General features: G+C 40.8%; 1 protein-coding gene across 1 annotated transcript; it reads right to left on the bottom strand.

Annotated features, from left to right (window-relative positions):
- Positions 1-1435: 1435 nt before the first annotated feature.
- Positions 1436-9489, bottom strand: ddx23 (DEAD (Asp-Glu-Ala-Asp) box polypeptide 23). The gene is made up of 17 exons (XM_049581532.1): positions 9377-9489; positions 7859-8016; positions 7568-7684; positions 7006-7099; positions 6848-6913; positions 6618-6756; positions 6399-6532; positions 5554-5666; positions 5295-5438; positions 4843-5068; positions 4489-4634; positions 4211-4388; positions 3478-3720; positions 3244-3395; positions 3036-3144; positions 2405-2579; positions 1436-2243 (listed from the first exon to the last, which is right to left on the bottom strand). The coding sequence occupies exons 2-17, from the start codon at positions 8014-8016 to the stop codon at positions 2020-2022; spliced, it is 2418 nt and encodes an 805-aa protein (XP_049437489.1). The 5' UTR covers positions 9377-9489; the 3' UTR covers positions 1436-2019.
- Positions 9490-19550: the final 10061 nt, after the last annotated feature.

The following is a 19550-nucleotide window of genomic DNA, read 5'->3' as shown; positions in this document are numbered from 1 at the left end:
CCAGCCACTTTATTAGGTACACCTGATCAACTGCTTGTTAATGCAAATAGCTAATCAGCCAATCATGTGACAGCAACTCAATGTATTCAGGCATGTAGACATGGCCAAGACAACCTGCTGAAGTTCAGACTGAGCATCAGAATGGGGAAGAAAGGTAATTTAAGTGAATTTAAACATGGTTGTTGGTGCCAGATGGGCTGGTCTGAGTATTTCAGAAACTGCTGATCTACTGGGATTTTCACACACAACCATCTCTAGGGTTTACAGAGGATGGTCCAAAAAAGAGAAAATATCCAGTGAGCATTTGATGCCAGAGGTCAGAGGAGAATGATCAGACTGGTTCAAGATGATAGAAAGGCAACGGTAATTCAACCACTCGCTACAACCAAGGTCTGCAGAAAACCATCTCTGAACCAACAACACATCCAACCTTGAAGCAGATGGGCTACAGCAGCAGAAGACCACACCAGGTGCCACTCCTGTCAGATGCCTGGTCTGAGGAGTCTCGATTTCTGCTGTAAAATTCAGATGGTGGGGTCAGAATTTTGCACCAGATCTCAATCCAATAGACCACCTTTGGAATGTGGTGGAATGGGAGATGTGCGTTATGGATGTGCAGCTGACAATTCTGCAGCAATTGTGTGATGCTATCATGTTAGTATGGACCAAAATCTCTGAGGAATGTTTCCAGCACCTTGTTGAAGCTATGACACCAAGAATTAAGGCAGTTCTGAAAGTAAAAGGGGGTCCAGCCCTGTACTAGCAAGGTATACCTAATAAAGTGGCTGGTGAGTGTGTATTTCCTAGACTCTGGGCGCTTTTCATTATGCTAACATCTCTCCTCACTCCCCTCACTTCATTTCATCATTTCATTTAATTTTCATGGCAATACAAGCCAAAATTAAAGTTAAAGGAATACTTCAACCCCTCAAAACATCGTTTAATATTACTCATGTTGTGTTGGGTTGAATTCATGAAGCAAACTTTGTTTTTCTCTCATGCTTCCACAGTGAACGAAGAATCCAAAAACTGAGAAAATTCTTAATACATTTAAGTCAAAGGAGGGCATGTTTAACATCACAACTTCATTAAAACATCTGTTTACAAACTCTCACACAGCTTGTGCGGTATAATTCACTTCTCATTTACCCAGTCATATGCTCTGTACTTTAGCAAACAGAATTTTCAGAGGGGAACTGAACTAAAAACGAAACTCATCTGTGCTCTCTTCGAAGCCAAACCGTAATTTTCACCTCATTGAACCAGGCAGTATCAGTAGTTTGTGTTGTGTGACTTTGCTGAGTTCAAACTAACCCTTAAAAAACATCAGTCAGTTTATCCACTGAGCACAGCACGATTGTTTAAAATCAAAGAAAAGCCTTGTGACAGATAAGTGTCTCTTTCATACATTTTTAAGACAATTATGAGCCAGACGTCACTCAAATTTTCTGTATTTCACTTCATTACAAATGTTTATATTTAAAATGATGGATTTCAACGTAGTCAGAGGATGAGTCTAAAGCAAAAAGAAAATGGCTGTCACCTCTGGCATTGGTCACAGTCAGGAAACTCAAACTAACAGAAAATGAATGAAACACAGTGATAACTACTTGTCTACACTCACATCCTGGCTGCTAATTATCACATCTGATATCTGAAGAGTAGCCTTTATACAGTGCAGATCAGTTATAGCATCATTTCTTGTTTATAGAAGCAAAACATCTCACACTGAGTCCACATTTACATGTCTGTGAGTAAAAACTTGCACACACTGATGACAAACTGCCCACGGTTGAGCCTTAAAATCTCAAAACTGATGCTGTGGTTATTTCTGCACCTGGTAACAACAACAGACTGGGTGAAAAGACAAAAACAGACAGACAGCGACAGAGGTAAGGTGGAAAGGGAACAAAAGAAATGGGCGTAAATTACCTAGAGACCAAAAACATGAATTATACAACACGGTGAAACAGTCTGAGACCCTGATGTGTGTTTGTGTTCTGAATATAAGGTCCAGTTTTAGGCAAAGATGGTCTCCTCGCGCCTCTTCTTGGTCAGGATGGTTCCAGGTTTGTGCGCAGCGTCCGGGTGGTTGGCCAGCTCTGGAGGGCAGGTGGAGACGGGACTCTCCAGGATGGCCTGCTTCAGGTCGTAGAACACCGCCGAGTCCTCTTTGGTGAGGAAGGTCATGGCGACACCACTCTTACCAGCACGACCCGTACGACCAATACGATGGATGTAGTCTGCAAGAGGAGAACACAAAGATAGCTTAGTGAATACTTTTATTCATGTGTATGAATTCTACACAACTGTTTTCACAAAATAAATATTAAGTTCAATGTTGAAGGTAAAGGAAAATTAAGGTAATAAAGAGAAAACAAAAAGTGAGAATGAGGATTCTTACCTTCAATGTTCTTCGCCATGTCGTAGTTAAGCACCATGGAAACGTCTTGGATATCGATACCACGACCCGCAACGTCTGTGGCCACCAGGATATCTTTGGCTCCTGCCTTGAGGTTGGAGAGCGCAAACTCTCTCTGTTCCTGGCCTTTGCCACCATGCAGCGTGCAAGCATTGTACTGTGTGATGAAGACAACAACAGAAGTTAAACTTTGTTTTATTTTTTTTGTACTTTAGGAAAAAATCCAGCTTTACTTTAAGATTTCTTTGGGGCTTTTTGGCCTTTATTTGATGGCACAGTGGTAGTATTGGCTGCAGGTCGGATTCAAGCCTGTGGTCACTGGGGCAAGGGTGTAACTTCTGTATGTGGGGTGCCTGCTGCTTTTCTGTCTCCATCAGATAAATGCCAAATGTCATTGTGAAAATACTATTATCGCCATAGTTGTGTCTGTTCACGTAAGCACCATTCAAGACTACAGACGGCGGATTTTATAGTGGAAGATTTCAACCACTACCTCTTCTAACTCTGCTCTGATGGGCAAAGGGGCACTTAAAAGTAAGGAGTAGGGGCAAAAAAAGTCTTCAGGTGCTTTGAAGAAAGTTTTGGACCACTGGTGCAGTCTACAGTGACTTACCCCCATCTTCTCCAGAGACTTTGCCAGCACGTCGCAACCCTTCTTCTGGTTGACGAAGATGATGATGGGAGGCTCGAAGCCATGTGACAACACCTCCAGCAGCTTCTTCCTGCACCACACACAATCCAAAACCACTCAGTGAGACACCTTGACAGAGATAAATTATATGTACCATGTTTACAGTCACATATGTTTGTGTCTGTCTCACCTCTTCTCTCCCTCTGACATCAGCAACACCTTCTGTTCCACTCTCTCGTGAGGTTTGCCGGCAGACCCGATGTACACCACAGCAGGACGTCTCAAGTAGCTCCTGGCCAGTCTCTCCACAGCTGGAGGCATAGTGGCTGTGAACATGACCGTCTGAAACAGGAAAAACAAAGCTTAATAACAAACAAAAAGATAGAGCAGCTGGTTTATAAATGATGTTTGCAGATAAACATACTTGTCTGTATTTGTGTTTCCCAGATTCAAAGTTCATCATCATTTTCTCAGGGTCCTCTGCTTCGTCTGTGTCTGGCTTCTGATTCGTCACTGGGATGTACTCCAGGATTTTCTGGACGTCGGGCTCGAAGCCCATGTCAATCATACGATCAGCCTCATCCAGGACGACGTAGGTGCAGCGGCCCAGGACCAGGTACCTGTTCTCCAGCACGTCGATCAGACGACCGGGGGTGGCGATCACAATCTGTTAAAACAGGAAAGGCACAGCTGGTGAATATGTGTGTGTGTTCTGTGTACAAAGCATCGTTACAGTCTGTGTGTTTACTGTGGCTAATATTATGTTTTTTTGTTAAAAGTTAAGCCAACAAAACCCCTTTGAACCCTGGGCTGTTTCATAACGTTTTTACTCCCTTGATTAACAGGCTTTTAGCAGAGTCACCACATGTTGAGTCCAGGCACAAGTTATCTTCACTTCTCTGTCTCCACTGCGACATCTCTCAGTGTTTGCATTAAAGTGGGGCAGATATGGCTTAGAGTTTAAGAGTATAATGAAGAACTTTTTCAACATTTTTTTTTTTACAAAGAAAATGAATCAAGACTAATTATTTAAGTAGAGAACAGACTTTAGTGACATTTGCTGCTATCTTTAGACACTTGGATTATCTAGTGACTGTTTCAGAGGCTTTTCTGCTTCTCCAAAAGAAACAAAAGATCTAAATTTCTGAATGCTTCACCTCACAGCCCATCCTGAGACGGAAGCCCTGGTCCTCTCTGGAGATTCCTCCAATCACAGCCACTGTTCGGATACCGAGCGGTTTACCGAACTTTATGGTCTCCTCCTCGATCTGCTGTGCTAACTCACGAGTTGGGGCCAGAATCACAGCATAGGGACCCTGATCTGAATCTTCAATCCTGTAAAAAAACAATGGTGGATAGTAGATGGTTCTCTCAGTAAAAATGAAGAAATTATTTTTGAGTTTACTTGATACTATTTGAGACTGGACTGTGTTACCTGTCGATCTTTGGCAGGGTGGTGATCCAGACAAGCAGTGGAATCAGGAAAGCAGCTGTTTTACCGCTACCTGTCTCAGCCACACCAATGATGTCACGGTTCTGTAGACCAATAGGAATGGCCTGCCTCTGAATAGGTGTTGGATCCTGGATTTTAAAGAGGGAAAGTCATAATTAGTCATTAAATTTACTTTGGTCCAAAGACAGTGATACACAGTGTGAAGATGTCAGTTTGTAGGACAATTAGAAGAAAATAAAAACTGAAACTTAAGTAACAGCTTTATCTTCTTATCAAAGTTACAAAAAGTCATATTCCTCTCATGAAAGCTTCAACGTGGAGACTCAGGGTGCCGACCTTGTAGCCACACTTGTCGATGACCTCCAGGATGTGTGCAGGCAGCGAATACTCCTTCCAGTTTCTGATGGGGTTCGGGATCTTTCCTCCCTTGGTGGTGATGCTGTAGTCCTCTCTGAAGATTCTCCAGTCTCTGTCTGTCATCTCGTCCAGCTTCTTCTGAGACCAGTGTCTGTCGTCCCAGCGCTGCTTCGCCTCCTTCTTACGCATCTTCTTCAGTCTCGTCCTGAGTGGAGGAGACAGTAAAGATATCATCATGAAGTTGTTGAAGCACTACAAACTGTGTATACTTTGTGTGTCTTATAAACACATGTTGAGGGTGATTTTCTACCTTCCAGTCAGTTTTATTTAATATACACTTGTCCTAATTTTTTGGATTAGACTTCAAAACTTTGAGTTTCTCTTGTGGCTCCTTAAAGCCACAAACAGAGCAGATTATCTGTTTGACTCACTCTTCCTGCTCCTTCTCTTCTAGTGTCCGCCGTTTCTCCATCAGGTCACCATAGAAACGTGACTGCTCTCTTTTCTGCTGCTTCAAGTCGATGCCAGCGATGAAGCCTCGTCCGTACAGCTGCACATGGTGCTTTTCTTTGTAACTGGGACACAGATTGGGAACATCATGTTGTTCAGACTGGTACACACTCAAAACTACACAAAAGAGCTACTTCAATTTAGGAGGGTTAGTGAGACGGTGCCTTTGTGTTTACTCACATCGGGTTGTAGTCGACTGAAGTGTCTTCAGAGGCGTCCCACTCAAACACAAACTTCCTGTCGTTCAGGTGACGAGTTCTCCGGCGCTTCTTCAGCCCACCCAGGTAACGCTCCTGTAAAGATGAGATATTAAATTTAGTAAATTACATCATTCAGATATTGAATTTTAATACATAATTTGATCATGCTAGGAAAGCTCTTAGAAAACAAAAGTTCAAAGGTCAGCTACACACAGCAGCTTTACTTTTACAACACAGAATATGTGACATTGTTGGCTTCATCTGTTTAATGATGTTTTTTTTTTTTTATCATTCATGTAGGTTTCTGTTACATAAATCTTTCTTACTGTTTGATTTGGACACGACAGAATGTTTGTGCAAGGAGCCACAAAACTCATTCGATATTTGGTGTCTGTTGTAGGATTGGGCACCAAATCAGTACCGTTAAGGGTACTAACAGAATATCATCATACTACGGAGTACAAATTCATGTTAAATCCATCAGTGTCTGAGAAAGCATCTGGGTGAGAATGTCAGGTTTAGACAAGAGAAAGAAGTGCGAGGCCTGGAAGCCAGCCACAGAGCACTGAGGGTGGCAATAGAGCTCTGCAGAGCCTCTGGGTTCAACTTCAGGCAGGAAGCAGAAGCACCCCAAAGCCAGGAAGCAAACCAGGGAGCTCCATGGCCACTCCATTGACTTTAAACCAGCGCAGGTCATTTTTAAATTACCCCACCTCCCCTAGAAACATATACCCAGACTGAACAGGGCTTCAGACTCAATACAAATCAAATTTATATTTACAAATACAGCGTTTCATCTGTGCTACAGTTTCTCTAAAGACCAACCTTGATGGCGTGAAGTTCTTTGCTTTTATCTTTCTCCTCTCTCAGCTTTTGTCGTCCGTCATCGTCTTCATTCCCGTTGTTCTCTCGCTCCATTCGCTCTCTTCGTTCTCGCCTCTCACGTTCCTGAGGGTCCTCTGTAAATACGTATTCTTAGTTAACAATCATTGATGCTTCTGTAAACAGCATGCAGAACTGAATAACCCAGAGGCTGATACACACCCAACATTTTTCTGCCCATGTCCTGGAATACCCTTCTCTTCTTTCTCTCATCTTCCAGCATCTTCCTCCTTTCCTCCGTCTGTAACTCCCTCCGTTTCAGAGCCTCAGCTTCTCGCTCTGCCTTGGAGAGGAACTTGGGCTGAAAAGAACAAAACAAAAACAGAAGTCAGGAAAAAATAACCTTTGGTTTAAGAAGAAAAAGATAAAGAGAACCTCAGGAAGCTTCTCACCTTCGCCTCTGCCTCCTCTTCTGCCTTCTTCTTGGCGAGAAGCTCTTCCAAAGATAAAGGCTGGACCTGAACAGAAGCAACATGTTTTTAAACGCCCAGATTAACGACTTCAGAAACGATGTAATGGCATGAAAGATTCAGGAAAACCAGATTTTTACCTTCTCTTTCTTCTTCTTTTCATCTTCCTCCTCTTCTGTTTTTATATCCCTTTCTCTCTTTAATTTGACATCTTTCGACTTAGGAGAAAGACTTCTACAAAGGAAAGTGAATTTACACAGGTGTGATCAACCGCTTTCAAAATTACAAACATTCAGTCATTTCAATGTATGATTCCAAAACAAAATGTTCACTGTAATCTAACCCACTCTTACACGTCCAAAAACCCAAAGGAGCCAGAAAAAGAAACATCTTATTTTAACTGATAATTTCTTAAATACGAAAAAATAACATGGATACAGTTGAACAGTTCTGGAACATAAAGTGCCAGGTCAGATATGTTGGAGCTGTCAGTTTCTTAGTCACAATTACAACTTGGACGTTGGCTTGAATGTTGTTTACAAGTTGGAAACTGTTAATCACAACAACTCTTTGACTTGAACACAGAATAAATAATCTTTAGAGTAATGGGCAAAGCATAGTCTTTGTTTTGCTCTGAAAAAGTGTTGTTAACAACCTCCATCTCTCCATCTCACAAAGCTGTGTATTTCAGCGTTTACATACCTGGACCTCTTGCTGCGATCTTTATCACGTCGATGGCTGTCTCTGTCCTTACGGCCTCTCTCTCTGTCCTTATCTCTGTCACGCTCCTTGTCTCTGTCCTTGTCTTTGCGTCGTTCTCTGTCATAAGAATAAAAATCAGATACAAATGGTTAATTTCTTTTTTAAATTTCAACATCATGCAAACTTAAGTTAAGTGCAAAATAAATAACACAACATAAATTCAACGTACATAATAATGTAGACATTATAACAAACAAATTTAAATCTAGATTTGTGGTGCATTTCAGTTACCTATCTGGAGACTTTGAGCGATTTCGTTCACGAGAACGACGGCTTTTGCGAGAAGGTGAGCCTTTACGATCTCGTTCTCGTGAACGGCTACGTTTCCTCTCTCTGTCTTTGGTCCCTGAGGATTCAGCATCCTTCTTGTCTGTGGAGTCGGCTGCCATCTGCAAATCCAAAAACAGCACATTGTTACTGTTAAAAACAGTTATTTGACATTTGCTTGGGTAGGTCTTAATAATGAACTGTACTTTATTCATTTTAAGGGGACATGAATTAATGACTAGCTCACAGTTACGCTCTTAAGGTATTCAGCACTGTAAGGTATTTACTCACAAGGTAATTTTTGAGTAAACCTTTAACAGATAATTCAGGTCATGCATAATGCAATATAGTAGTTGGTATCTGGTTATTCAACAGCACAGAACTTATTTGTTGTAGTCCACCAATCATATTCACTATACTGCTAAGCATCCCAAATGCAACATTAATTTTGTTTATGCTCCAACTTCATCAAACTCTTAAGTTCATACAACAAAAAAGGCAGAGCTGAAATGATAGCTAGAAAACACAAAGCAAGTTCTACAACAGATAAACACACAGATTACCTGCAGAACATAAAACTAGGATGCACTAAATGTATGAGAGGTTCAGGTAACTTGTAAAAGCATACTGGATATTTAATTTATACACGTTTAAGTTTATTTGAGCACAGATTCAAAAAAATTAGAGGATAAAAACACTCACAAAACAAAATTACATTACATTTTTGTACTTTTTTAAAATGGTATACTTATTACCTTTTCAGCCAAAAACAGCAGGTTGGTACAAGGAAATATCCCAGTGGTTATGATCTACCTCAGTGTAACCAGGGTGATAATTGATTTCCAGTCAAAACTTCATAATAAGCCAAAAAGTGTAACAAACAATGGTCACTAACCATGCACCAACGACAGTATTCTTTGACAGTAATTGCTTGTGTTGTGAGTTTGATCATGTTTTACATAATTTAGCATATATGACTAGTACTTAGTTTTCTGTTAATGTTTTTGTGTCATGCTTTATCAGACTGCAAGACAAATGTCCACTGAGGATGCTGTTAACAGTCAACACACTGCAGCCTTCCAAATACAAACGATTGGTTTATGACAAATGCATGTCAGCTCTTATCCATGCGTCGTTGGCTTGTGCGGTTTTATTTTACCTTACCACTTTAATGTAATTCTCCTGCGAGTATCTAAAGTACATTATAAGACTAACAGACTAACATATCAAAGTTCACCACTAATAATAAGTAAACTTAACTAGTGATATGGGACGTGAACAACAAGACAAGATCAAGTCACTCTGCAGAATCAATGCATATCACTTGGAACAAGCTAGCTCCTAGCTAACAACTTAGCAAAAATGCTAACTATCTTCAATAAACCGCCGAAACAAGCAACACCTGAACCTGACTCGAGTTAAACGTCTACACTACATAAAACACTGCAGTGAAATGCGCGACTAATAACATTTAAAACTTACCTTAAATCACTTGTCAACAAAATACTTGCGATGTATGTACGCTTCAAGAAGACGCCATATCGCTCCACACGAGCGAGCGCCAGCAAGGGTTTGTGGGAGTCGTAGTACTGAGGGTTACATACAGAGTGGAGATAACGGCTTTTTACACTACATTTCCCAGTAAAGCGGACGGGTTTTCGCAGGGCCCCGGTTGTTTTGTACATGAACACCTAAAGTGCCTGAGCAAAAATAACTTTAGACTGTATGTCCTTGCAGGCACAAGGTGGCAACCGTGTTACAAGTTAGTACGGTATATTTGTTAATATATATTTTAAGCAGAATCTCACACCACATTATAGGTCAAATTTTTACAAATTAACTAGAATAATAATTCGATATACACTAAACGACCACCACCGTTTAGTCTTTGTATTTTAGGCAGTTAACGACTAACGGTTAACCGTTGGTGCATTTTTTCAGTTTGATATGGAGAGATTAACGTTATGTTTTAGGTTTTATGAGATTTTTCGCGTAACTTTTGACTCTGTCTTCAGTCTTAAGTGAGCTTGGTAAGTTAAATTAAAATGTCTTCTGTTATTTATCAGATTTTGTAAAGTTAATGTTAAGTTGTTATTAAAGCCCTTTCTTTCTATCTATCTATCTATCTATCTATAACAATATGAAGAATTAATAACACATTCTGTAAACTCCACAGAAATACAAAAACTTTAAAACCATAAAAACTGTGAAATGCAATCACAAGAAAAAAGAAAAAGACTAAAGGGCCTGTCAGCCCATTGTGGCCCATGGCCCATAGTGCAGACATGATGAAATAGGTCTGCCTTCTCAGTATCACTTAAAATCACCATCCTCTGCAGCAGATTAACATTCAAGAAGTGATGTTAGTGCAGAGACCAGACTATGTTTTTCCTGTAATCTAAACCATCCTCTGGTATGTATGTGTATGTATGTGTTCCTGCAGACAGATAAAAGACGTTTCAGATGCTGCTATGCCTGACTACAGTCCGGATTGGCCCGGTGCTGATTCATATTCTGGACCTGCCTTTTCATCCACGGGGAGATCAAGAGAGATTTATGGAGCCCTTCTGAAGGTGAAACAGTTTCAGTAGAAATAGATCAAAGTTGATGGTATAAAAATATATAAATAAATAAAAAGAAAACACACAAAGGGAAAGATACAAGGGAAGAAAACAATAGACTGTCAGACAGTGAAAGTCAGATTTGTGTTTCATATACTGAACTGTGGTCATTAGCATTTCTTTGTCCTCTCTGATAAGCTTTTATTGAATAATTCTACACAAGTTTGGATAAGAGTCTGAGGATTAAAGCTACACATGGCATGAATAATGAATTCCCTCTGCCTCATACACTAACTACTACTGTGCAAATGATTATGTTCTTTATTGGAGGGAATCTGTGTAGGGTTATTCTCATCACAGGTGTAACATAAAGGATGACTTCCATTTAGGCAGTAAGCTATGCCAGTAAACCAGCATGCATATTACCACACCTAAATGTCATGCAGCCATGATTAATGTTACTGATTACACCTGTGCTTTGCTTGCTTATATGACATTAAAAGGGTCCATTCTGCGAATCCTTTTTAATCTTTTTCTTCATTCCACAGTTAATCAACTGTTGTTCTTTTGTCTGACATATTTAATAATTTTGAGGGCCTCTGAACACTAAGCCTAAAGTCTCTAAACTACCATTTCAACTAACCAACATTGTGTTACTATCTAACAGGCTTTGAACCAAATGCAGGCATCATCAGCCGAGACTCACCACATCACATGGAATTCTTGTTTGAAGACTTTATTTTTCTCGCGTGCCTCTGATAAACGAATAATCCAAAAACTAAAAAAAAATCTTGACAAATTAAAGTCATGGACGTCTGCATTTCACAACATCAAATCTATATCAAAACATTTGTTTACACACTCTCACACAACCTGTTCGGTATAAGTCAAGTCTCATTTATCCAGTCGTAGGCTCAGTACTTCCCAAACAGACCCATTCTGACAGGGAACTGAACTAAAAGTGAAACTTTGCTCTCACACCAACCAATGCTCTCTTCAAAGCCAGACTCTATTGACAAAAATAGTAATTTTACCTCACTGAACAGGGGAGCTGCTGGCCTGACATTGCCTCAATCAGTTGGGTTTGTCTCTGTTATTGTGGGACTTTGGTGAAATCAAGCTAACCTTGTAAACGTGGTCATCTATGACTTCATTTTGTTAAGATTTTTTCCATTTTTGGCTTCTTCATTCACCAAAGGCATGCAAAAAAACAAACAAAAAAACAAAAAACTTTTCCCCACAAATTGGAGGTATCACAAGGTGGGTAATTGATATAATAATGGTTATTCTGGGGGCGAAGTATTCCTTTAATCTCTGTTGTTTTTACATCTGTTGCTTTTCCTGCTCTAACATATCAAAATGTCATCTATGAAAAAGTCAGGCAGACTTTTTTCCTGCTAAGGCAGGAAGAACAGAACTGTAGATAGTCTGAAGGAATAGAGGCTCATATAGCACTGATGTGGCAAGAAAAAAAACGCACAGGGGTGCAGGTACTCAACTGACAAGTTGGTGGGAGGACATAGTGCAGACAACTGGTGGGCACGTGAGGAATTGCAGGCATAACTGGAGAATGAATGAACTTTATTTATATAGCACCTTTCATGCACAGAATGCAGCACACAGTGCTTTACAATTCAGCGGCAGAGACAAACAGCAAAGAAATAAAACCATACAATTATACAACACTCATTCAAGGAGAAATGAGACAAATACATTAATTAATTAATTAATTAATCAACCAGTCAGTTAATTAATAAAAAAATGCATATTGAAAATGTTAAAACAGTTAGCTGCTAGTTATAAGCTATGTTAAAAAAGATATGTTTTGAATCGTCATTTAACACTGTCCACTGAGCCAGCAAGTCTAATATTTAAAAGCAGGGTGTTTCATATTTTTGGGGTGTAATTGCTAAAAGAAGCATTTCCAAAGGTTTTTGTAGTGACATTAGGAACTGTTAAAAGAGCAGCTGCAGAGGATCTCATGGTTTGTGGAGGAACGTAAGGTGATAGGGAATCTATTACATAGGAGGGGGTGATGCCATTAAGAGCCTTTAAAACCAATAGAGTATTGTAAAATCAATCTAAAAGATACTGGGAGCCAGTATAGGTAACGTAAAATGGGAGTCAGTTGGTCTCTCATTTTAGTTTTTGTTAAACTCCTGGCAGCAGCACTCTGAATGGTCTATAATTTTTGGCAGGCATTACAGTAATCAAGACCAGTGGTTCCCAACTGGTCCAGCCAGGGAGTCCAGATTTCTCCATAGTCATTAGTCAAGGTCCCACAGTTTAATATATTCAGCGTCATACTTGCGCTTGGCCATGTCGTTGAGCTAGCTTGCCATCTCTGTCAAGTGCATCTGTGTTATACCATTATACCATTGTGGTGCATTATGCCACCACTCACTTTCTTTCTGCCTGATTTCAAGGCAGTGAGCGTGCACAGAGAGAGCTTGACTGACATCTCCTCCACTCTCCAGTTTTGTTACACCATTTGGGGGGTGGGAACCAGTGGCAGTTTGTTTTCTACTGTCCTTTTCATTGTGACAATGCTTTGTTTAGTGAGATAAAAATAGCTTTTCTAAATATGGGAGATGCACAAACACTGAGATGGATGTTCACATATGAAGCTTATAAAATACCCAATTATCTGAAGAAAGCCTGAGAGAAGAGAAGAAAGCCCTTTATTAGATACTCTTTAGAAATTAAGTAGTTTATCATGCTAATTTGGGATGTTGTTTCGATATTTGAAAAATAATGTTTCATAATCTCGTGTGGGATGGGTCAAGTGATTTCGCATGACACAAAGATAAAAAAAATAATGAATGAATGTTCCTTTATGATTTCATGCCGAACTTTAACCGCAGTAGGGGTCTAATGAGCCAGAATAAAACAACTGTGTCTGTGTGCGGTGCTTTTAAGTTGCAAAAATATAATGTTGTCATTTTAAAGTTGAATGAGAACAATAACGTGGACTAAAACAGTGTAGTTTATTTGCACCAAACTGCACCAGAAAAATATCAAGGTGGTGTTATTTCTATTCAGAGTTCATGATATTTTGTTTCTGCCAAGTGCTGACAACACTCACTCACACACAAAAGCACTGTCTTGATACTTCTGTGCTTCGCCGTTGCCATGACTACCCTACATTTGCTATTAGGAGCTTGTCCTATAGAGTTGTAAGTCCACAGTTGCCCCTCACTAGTTATCCTCATACAGTGAGGATTTAGTAGCCTACACCAGCTGAATCTCAAAAATATACTTATTAGCATCACTCTGTCTTTGTTTACCTTAATGTACATGCTGCTGTGTTATTTTGGAGTTTCTGCAGTGAAGATGCAGCAGAAGTAGAGTGACAAAAGGCAGTTAGATGATGAACACACAGGCACAGCTGATAACTTTCCACCACAGAAGTCGATTCAACTATTTTGTTATTCATCCTCAAATAATTAGGTGTGTTAAAAGCGCTTGAGGAGAACATTTATTATTAAGGGAAGAAATAACAGGTTATTTCTTTAAACAGACAAAAAAATGCTAGGATGAAACTTTTATAACCATTTTACCACCAAAATGTTTGTGGCTTTACATGTTTTGCTTGCGTCACGGCCCGTTAATGATTCTTAAGGTCACAAAGCTGGTCTGTGTTGTGTAATGATGACGATTACCTAATTCTGATCACCAACAGCTGACTATTGATAACAGATAAGGTTAATTTATGCAAGCAAAGGCATCAATATTAGAGTACTGATTACTCGTGTTGTTTAGGGTCAAATCTTGTGCCTAAAACACTTTCGATTCAAAGATACATCATGGAAACGGCTGCGCTGATCAGCAAATATTTGAAGCCCTAGAAACAGACTTCTGCCGGGGTCTCATGATTGGATGGCACAGATATGACTGTGTTTAGCTGTTATCCAGATGTGCACATCACATCTCCAACTGTAACCGTCTCCCCCAACTCCTAACTGCAGTCGACCCCCATCCCAAGCACCTCATGTGCCCCAGCCTTTGCTCCCTTCCCCCCATATTCCCCGATGCCAGGCGTGGCAGTCTAATTAAACTGCTAGAAGAGCACTGACTCTTGACATGCCCTCAGGGTGTGCCACACGGGGCACGTGGGCATCGCGAGGGGGGTTGGATGTAGTGGAGGTGAGCAGTGTGGGTAAATAAGGGTTTCTGGGGGTGATATGATATAGCAGACTGCATGGGGGAAGGGAGGGCAGGATAGTTGTACCAAGGGAGTCTATTTACCTCTTGCAGGGACAAAAGGGGGTCTTATCGTTCCAGCAGACCTGAGCTGAGCGCCGGTGTGTGTATGTGTGTGTGAACCTGGCTCACCTCGCTGCACGTGGGGAACGAGAAAATATGCAGAGCAGACGAGATAAACTGCTTAGTATACACAGGGCACGCTGACACACATTCATACACCAATTCACATGTACATTGTTTCGCATGGATGACTTTAGCTGTGAATACAGTACTCACAGACACATACATGAACTGATAATGAGACTGAGGGAATAACACACAGACGAGACAAAGAAACTTGGCTGAACATATTTACAGCCGTGATTAACAGATTTAATTTTAAAAAAATCACATGAAGCCTCATGTTTATTGAATATTTGATTTGATTTCCAGGAAATTATGCACTGTATGCTAATGGTAATACAGCTTAACGTGGTTAATATTAATGTGAGTCAGTCCTCAGGGTCCAGAGCTATAGAAAGGCTGTGGTGTCTGCTGTCTGGTGATGTCTGTGTGCCTCATTGAGTCGCCCAAAGCACACAGACATACGCAGGCTGAGAGCTGCCCTGCTGCCTGAACCTGTCACATCACAACAGCTTTGGACTGAGCAATCAGACAGAGAGGGACGGATTGATTTAAAGAAACTTCACTTCAATAAGTCCGGTACAATCAGAGAAATTCAGCTTTGATTTTTGTTGGTTTTGAGCTGGTTTTGGCTGCTATGGTCTGGTCTTTTCTACTGAAGAGAGACAATAGAGCAATTCAGACACAAGCAAAAAATCTTTTAGAGAATAAACATAATTGTAATATGAATATAGAATGACAGCTTGTATTTGAAAAGCCAGATGGCACATTTAAAGGAATAGTTTGACATTCCCTTTAAAACCACAGCATGATTTTTTTGGCTGGACCGCAGCATGCAACGCCAGCCGTGAAAGTCTGTCCATGAATGATGAAGTTATACCATTGGTTGGAGTGAGTGATGAAGTAGCTAGTTGTTGGTGTTTCCCCACTGGCTGTTGCTCTTTTGAAATTAATGGAGTGGTGCAGGAACGAGTCCTGAAACCCATTAAGGAGTTAGCATGAAGTCATTTGAATGGGTTTCTGGTTAGATGCCTGAAATTACTGTAGGTCTGTGGTTAACACAAGCTTTTGGGACTTTCACATTTTGTTCTACATGTCAGTAAATGTCCCACTTATACATTCTGAAGCGTTTATGTGTCTTAAAACAGACACTTGCTAACAAGTGGTTAAAGGAGAAATTGTAAAGACTCCGATGTCGTCGAAATCCGGCACTTTGGCAGTGACTTGCAGCATCAGGTACCAACGAAAAAAGGCGTCCTTTAATGATACGCGGCTAGTTGTATATAGTATAGTTTAAGGGCACCCAGCGGCATTAAGGCAACGAAAGTCTGACTGGGGCAGGCGACAGGGGTGGTGGATGGGTCCAACAAACACTATCACCCGAGAGAGTGGTGTTTGCGTCCCGTAAGACTCTAAAGCCAAACCTTGTTCTTTCTTTCTGTTCTTTTCCTAAATCTAACCATGTGCTTTTGTTGTTGAAGGAAAAAAATGTCAATTTGCAGAGTTGTACCGAGGTAGTGCATATTTTGAAAGAGACTGTATGTAAACGTTAAATTTTGTGTGAAAACAGAAGTGTATTTTGAAAGAAGACAATGTATGTAACAGAGTGAAGTTGAAACGGTGTCCCAGAACGTCAACAACCAACACACCCAGGATACCTTGCACGTCGTATGTGGACGTGGAAAGTCTGTGACCAAACGTCAATATGTGACAAGGTCGGAGTGAGAATGTGTTGGGTTAATTAAGATTACAGAATGTCATCATGCCAAACACGGCTTTACAACCCCTTTATGGTGGCGTTGTTTAAGTCATGCAACCGTCGTGTCATTTATAGCCTAATGTTAGCTTTTTACCTCTGGCGATTACATTTACGTTTCAAAAACTTAAAAGTGGTGTTCATTTGTGAAGATCATCTTGCGGAACAAAATTTGTAACATAGACTTTTGTTGACTGTTCTTTATTTTATTTTATTTGTATTAACATGATTATTTGGACTGGACGACAACCGTGGGGCAAAGCCTGTGACTGAGTGAATGCCACCACCTCCTGTTTCAAATTGAAAGTCCTGTAGTGTTTCATACATACACGGTCTGGTCATATACCAGGTTCTGACCTTGTCTTGTTAACACTTAAACCTACAGCTTTAGAGGTACACTTAGGTGGATTTTTTTACCAGACAGAGCCAGCCTGTTTCTCCTTGTTTCCAATCTTTATGCTAAGCTAACTGACTGCTGGCTGTTATGTTATATAAATTGTACGGTGTAAGAGTGATATCGATCTTTTCATCTAACTCTCAGCAAGAAAGCAGATACAGGTAATTCCTAAAATGTCTAATAATTGCTTGTACATGCAGACATACAGTAGGTGGGAAATCATACAAAAACAGTATGTGGAGAGACATCATAGTGGCCATGTGTGCTGGACTGAACCTCAGAGAGGCAGATGCTCATATGGGACACTGGAGAATGTCACTCCTCACCCAGCTGAGCCTTTGACATACAACCCCATTTTCCATCTAGAGACAGGAGTTATGGTGCTGTCAGAGCAGCTGTGGCAAAGCTCAGTGTTACAGTGGATGAGTGTGTGTGTGTGTGTGTGTGTGTGTGTGTGTTCGATGTGCACGGGCATATACAGGAATGTAACCTATATGTCAGTCTGCAGATAGCTCATCAGTAACCAGGCAGCATAGCTTTGCAACCCCCCCATCCTCTCATCAACCCTCTGCTTCCTTCTCTGCCGCTGCGGTACTGCTGGAGATGTCTGATAGGTTGATTGTGCGAATGTGTGTGAGCTTGCATCATGTGCGTGTTTTTCATGTGTGTCTGCGCTGCCATGTCTGATAGATGATGTGCTCACGTGGTAATGAGCCACACTGCACTGCAACCATTTTCTCTGACTCCCTGAGAGGGTTTCAGATGGCAGCACTCCTCCCTAAATCATCCTCCCTCTGTTTCCTGATCCTGATCCTCAACGGTCTCACCGTCTCCGCTGCAGGCACCTATCCATCAAGGGCGCAAGGGACAAATGTCAAGACTGCACAGATCACTTGCTGCTGACCTGGTCATTAGTTTACATCAAATATGTCAGTGTCATACATGTGTCTTTGTTAGCCTGTACAAATCTGTTTTCAAGCATGAACTGATTTTCAGAAATTCTTCTGGACATGGAGGTAATGTTATCAATAAATGACCAGCTGCCTGCTTCTTTTTTTGTGATTCAAGTTAAAAGCAAAGAAAAATCTCTTATTTCTGGAAACTGAATCTTATTGAAAGGCATACGCCCTTTTTACACAGAGATCACACTACAGGACAGCTACGACGTCCCTTCTCTATGCCACTTTAGCATTTTTACACAGAACCAAATAACAGTGCCATCATGCTGCTCCACTTTGTGATTTTAGATAGCACACCAGCAGTGCTTTATAAACAATAATAATGGCATTAACATGGCAATAACAATCATTTACCATCCCTGTTATATGGCGGCTGATGTAGTCAGAGGCTAAGGAGCTTCCATACCTCATTGTTTTCCCAATTTGTGGACACTTTGACTCAGCTGCTAACTGCTACCACCTACTTTTTGAGTCTCCCATGGTGGGTTGCACACATAGCACATCATCAAAACTTCACACCCGTGCTGCCCATGATCCCATCCATTTATACAGACGTAGTTTCAACTCTGTTACTACCTACAATGCTGGCTGAATGACGAGACAACTCTGTCTCCCCACTGTGCAACTGTAGCTTCTATACAGAACAGCGAGGTGGCATAATGGTGTAAAAATTCCCGCTTTGAAGAGGCATTGTAAAAGAGGCTATATTTTCACATTTTGGAAAATACAAATGAGAGGATAGGCATTACTCATATCTGCCTAGTATATGACCCACCAGGAATTAGCTCAACATGTAACCCCTGAATTACCCCACTTTTTTTATACACACATTGCGTGTAAACTCCCCAACTACTACCTTTAACAAGGGTAAGTGTATTTCTCAAATTGTTGAAGCAAGATTCAAGCCTTGGCTCCTCCAATCCACATGTTGAAGTATTGCGTGTGAATAGTTACTTAGTCGCAGGTGGCACCACCAGTGTGTGACTGCGTACGTGAATGGGTGAATGTGATTCAGACTGTAAAAGTGCTTTGAATGGTTGGAAGACTAGAAAGGTGCTATACAAGTGCAGTCCATTGACCCTTTCTCATTCCTATGCCTTGTTACGCCCCTCAGCATCTCATAGCGATGCACAGGGTGCCCTTTAGCATCTCTATGTAACACACAGCTGAAACACATTGTAACACAATGTTGTGAAATGGTCGCAGTTAGGTTTAGGCAACAAAACAATTCGCTTAGGTTTGGGAAAAAAACAACACATCTTGGGTTAAAATATGAGCGTTTGTTACGTAACAATAATGTAATAGTATCAGTGTGTGATGACCAAACTTAAGCGTTATATTGAAACAAGTGACTCTTTCATGTGATGTTTCACACGGTCTCATCCACATCCTCTCCTTAATGCAGATTTCCATGCTCTCTATACTATGTCAGTTTCTTGCTGCAGAAATATTGGGTGAGTTGAAAGCCTGGTGCTAAAGGTTGCCCTTCGCATTGATGTCACATAACGAAGGGCGTGATAAAGCGTTGATATTTAATGACCTGGGGATGAAAACGGACAGGGTACTATGGGTACATATGCTAAAGAGCAACTTTAAGGGAACAGACATTATGGGAAAATCACCCATTTGCTTTCTTGCCAAGACTTACATAAGA

The sequence above is a fragment of the Epinephelus fuscoguttatus genome, linkage group LG7 (assembly GCF_011397635.1).
Source record: "Epinephelus fuscoguttatus linkage group LG7, E.fuscoguttatus.final_Chr_v1".
In the NCBI taxonomy this organism is placed as follows: domain Eukaryota; kingdom Metazoa; phylum Chordata; class Actinopteri; order Perciformes; family Serranidae; genus Epinephelus; species Epinephelus fuscoguttatus.
Note: the sequence above shows the minus strand (reverse complement) of the source record. Positions and strands in the feature narration are given on the sequence as shown.

Coding starts and splice junctions, on each gene's coding strand:
- ddx23 (XM_049581532.1), bottom strand. CDS start 8,016: ATGGCAGCCGACTCCACAGACAAGAAGGATGCTGAATCCTCAGGGACC. Junction 7,685..7,858: donor CGCTCAAAGTCTCCAGATAG/GTAACTGAAATG, acceptor TTCTTATGACAG/AGAACGACGCAAAGACAAGG. Junction 2,244..2,404: donor CATGGCGAAGAACATTGAAG/GTAAGAATCCTC, acceptor CTCCTCTTGCAG/ACTACATCCATCGTATTGGT.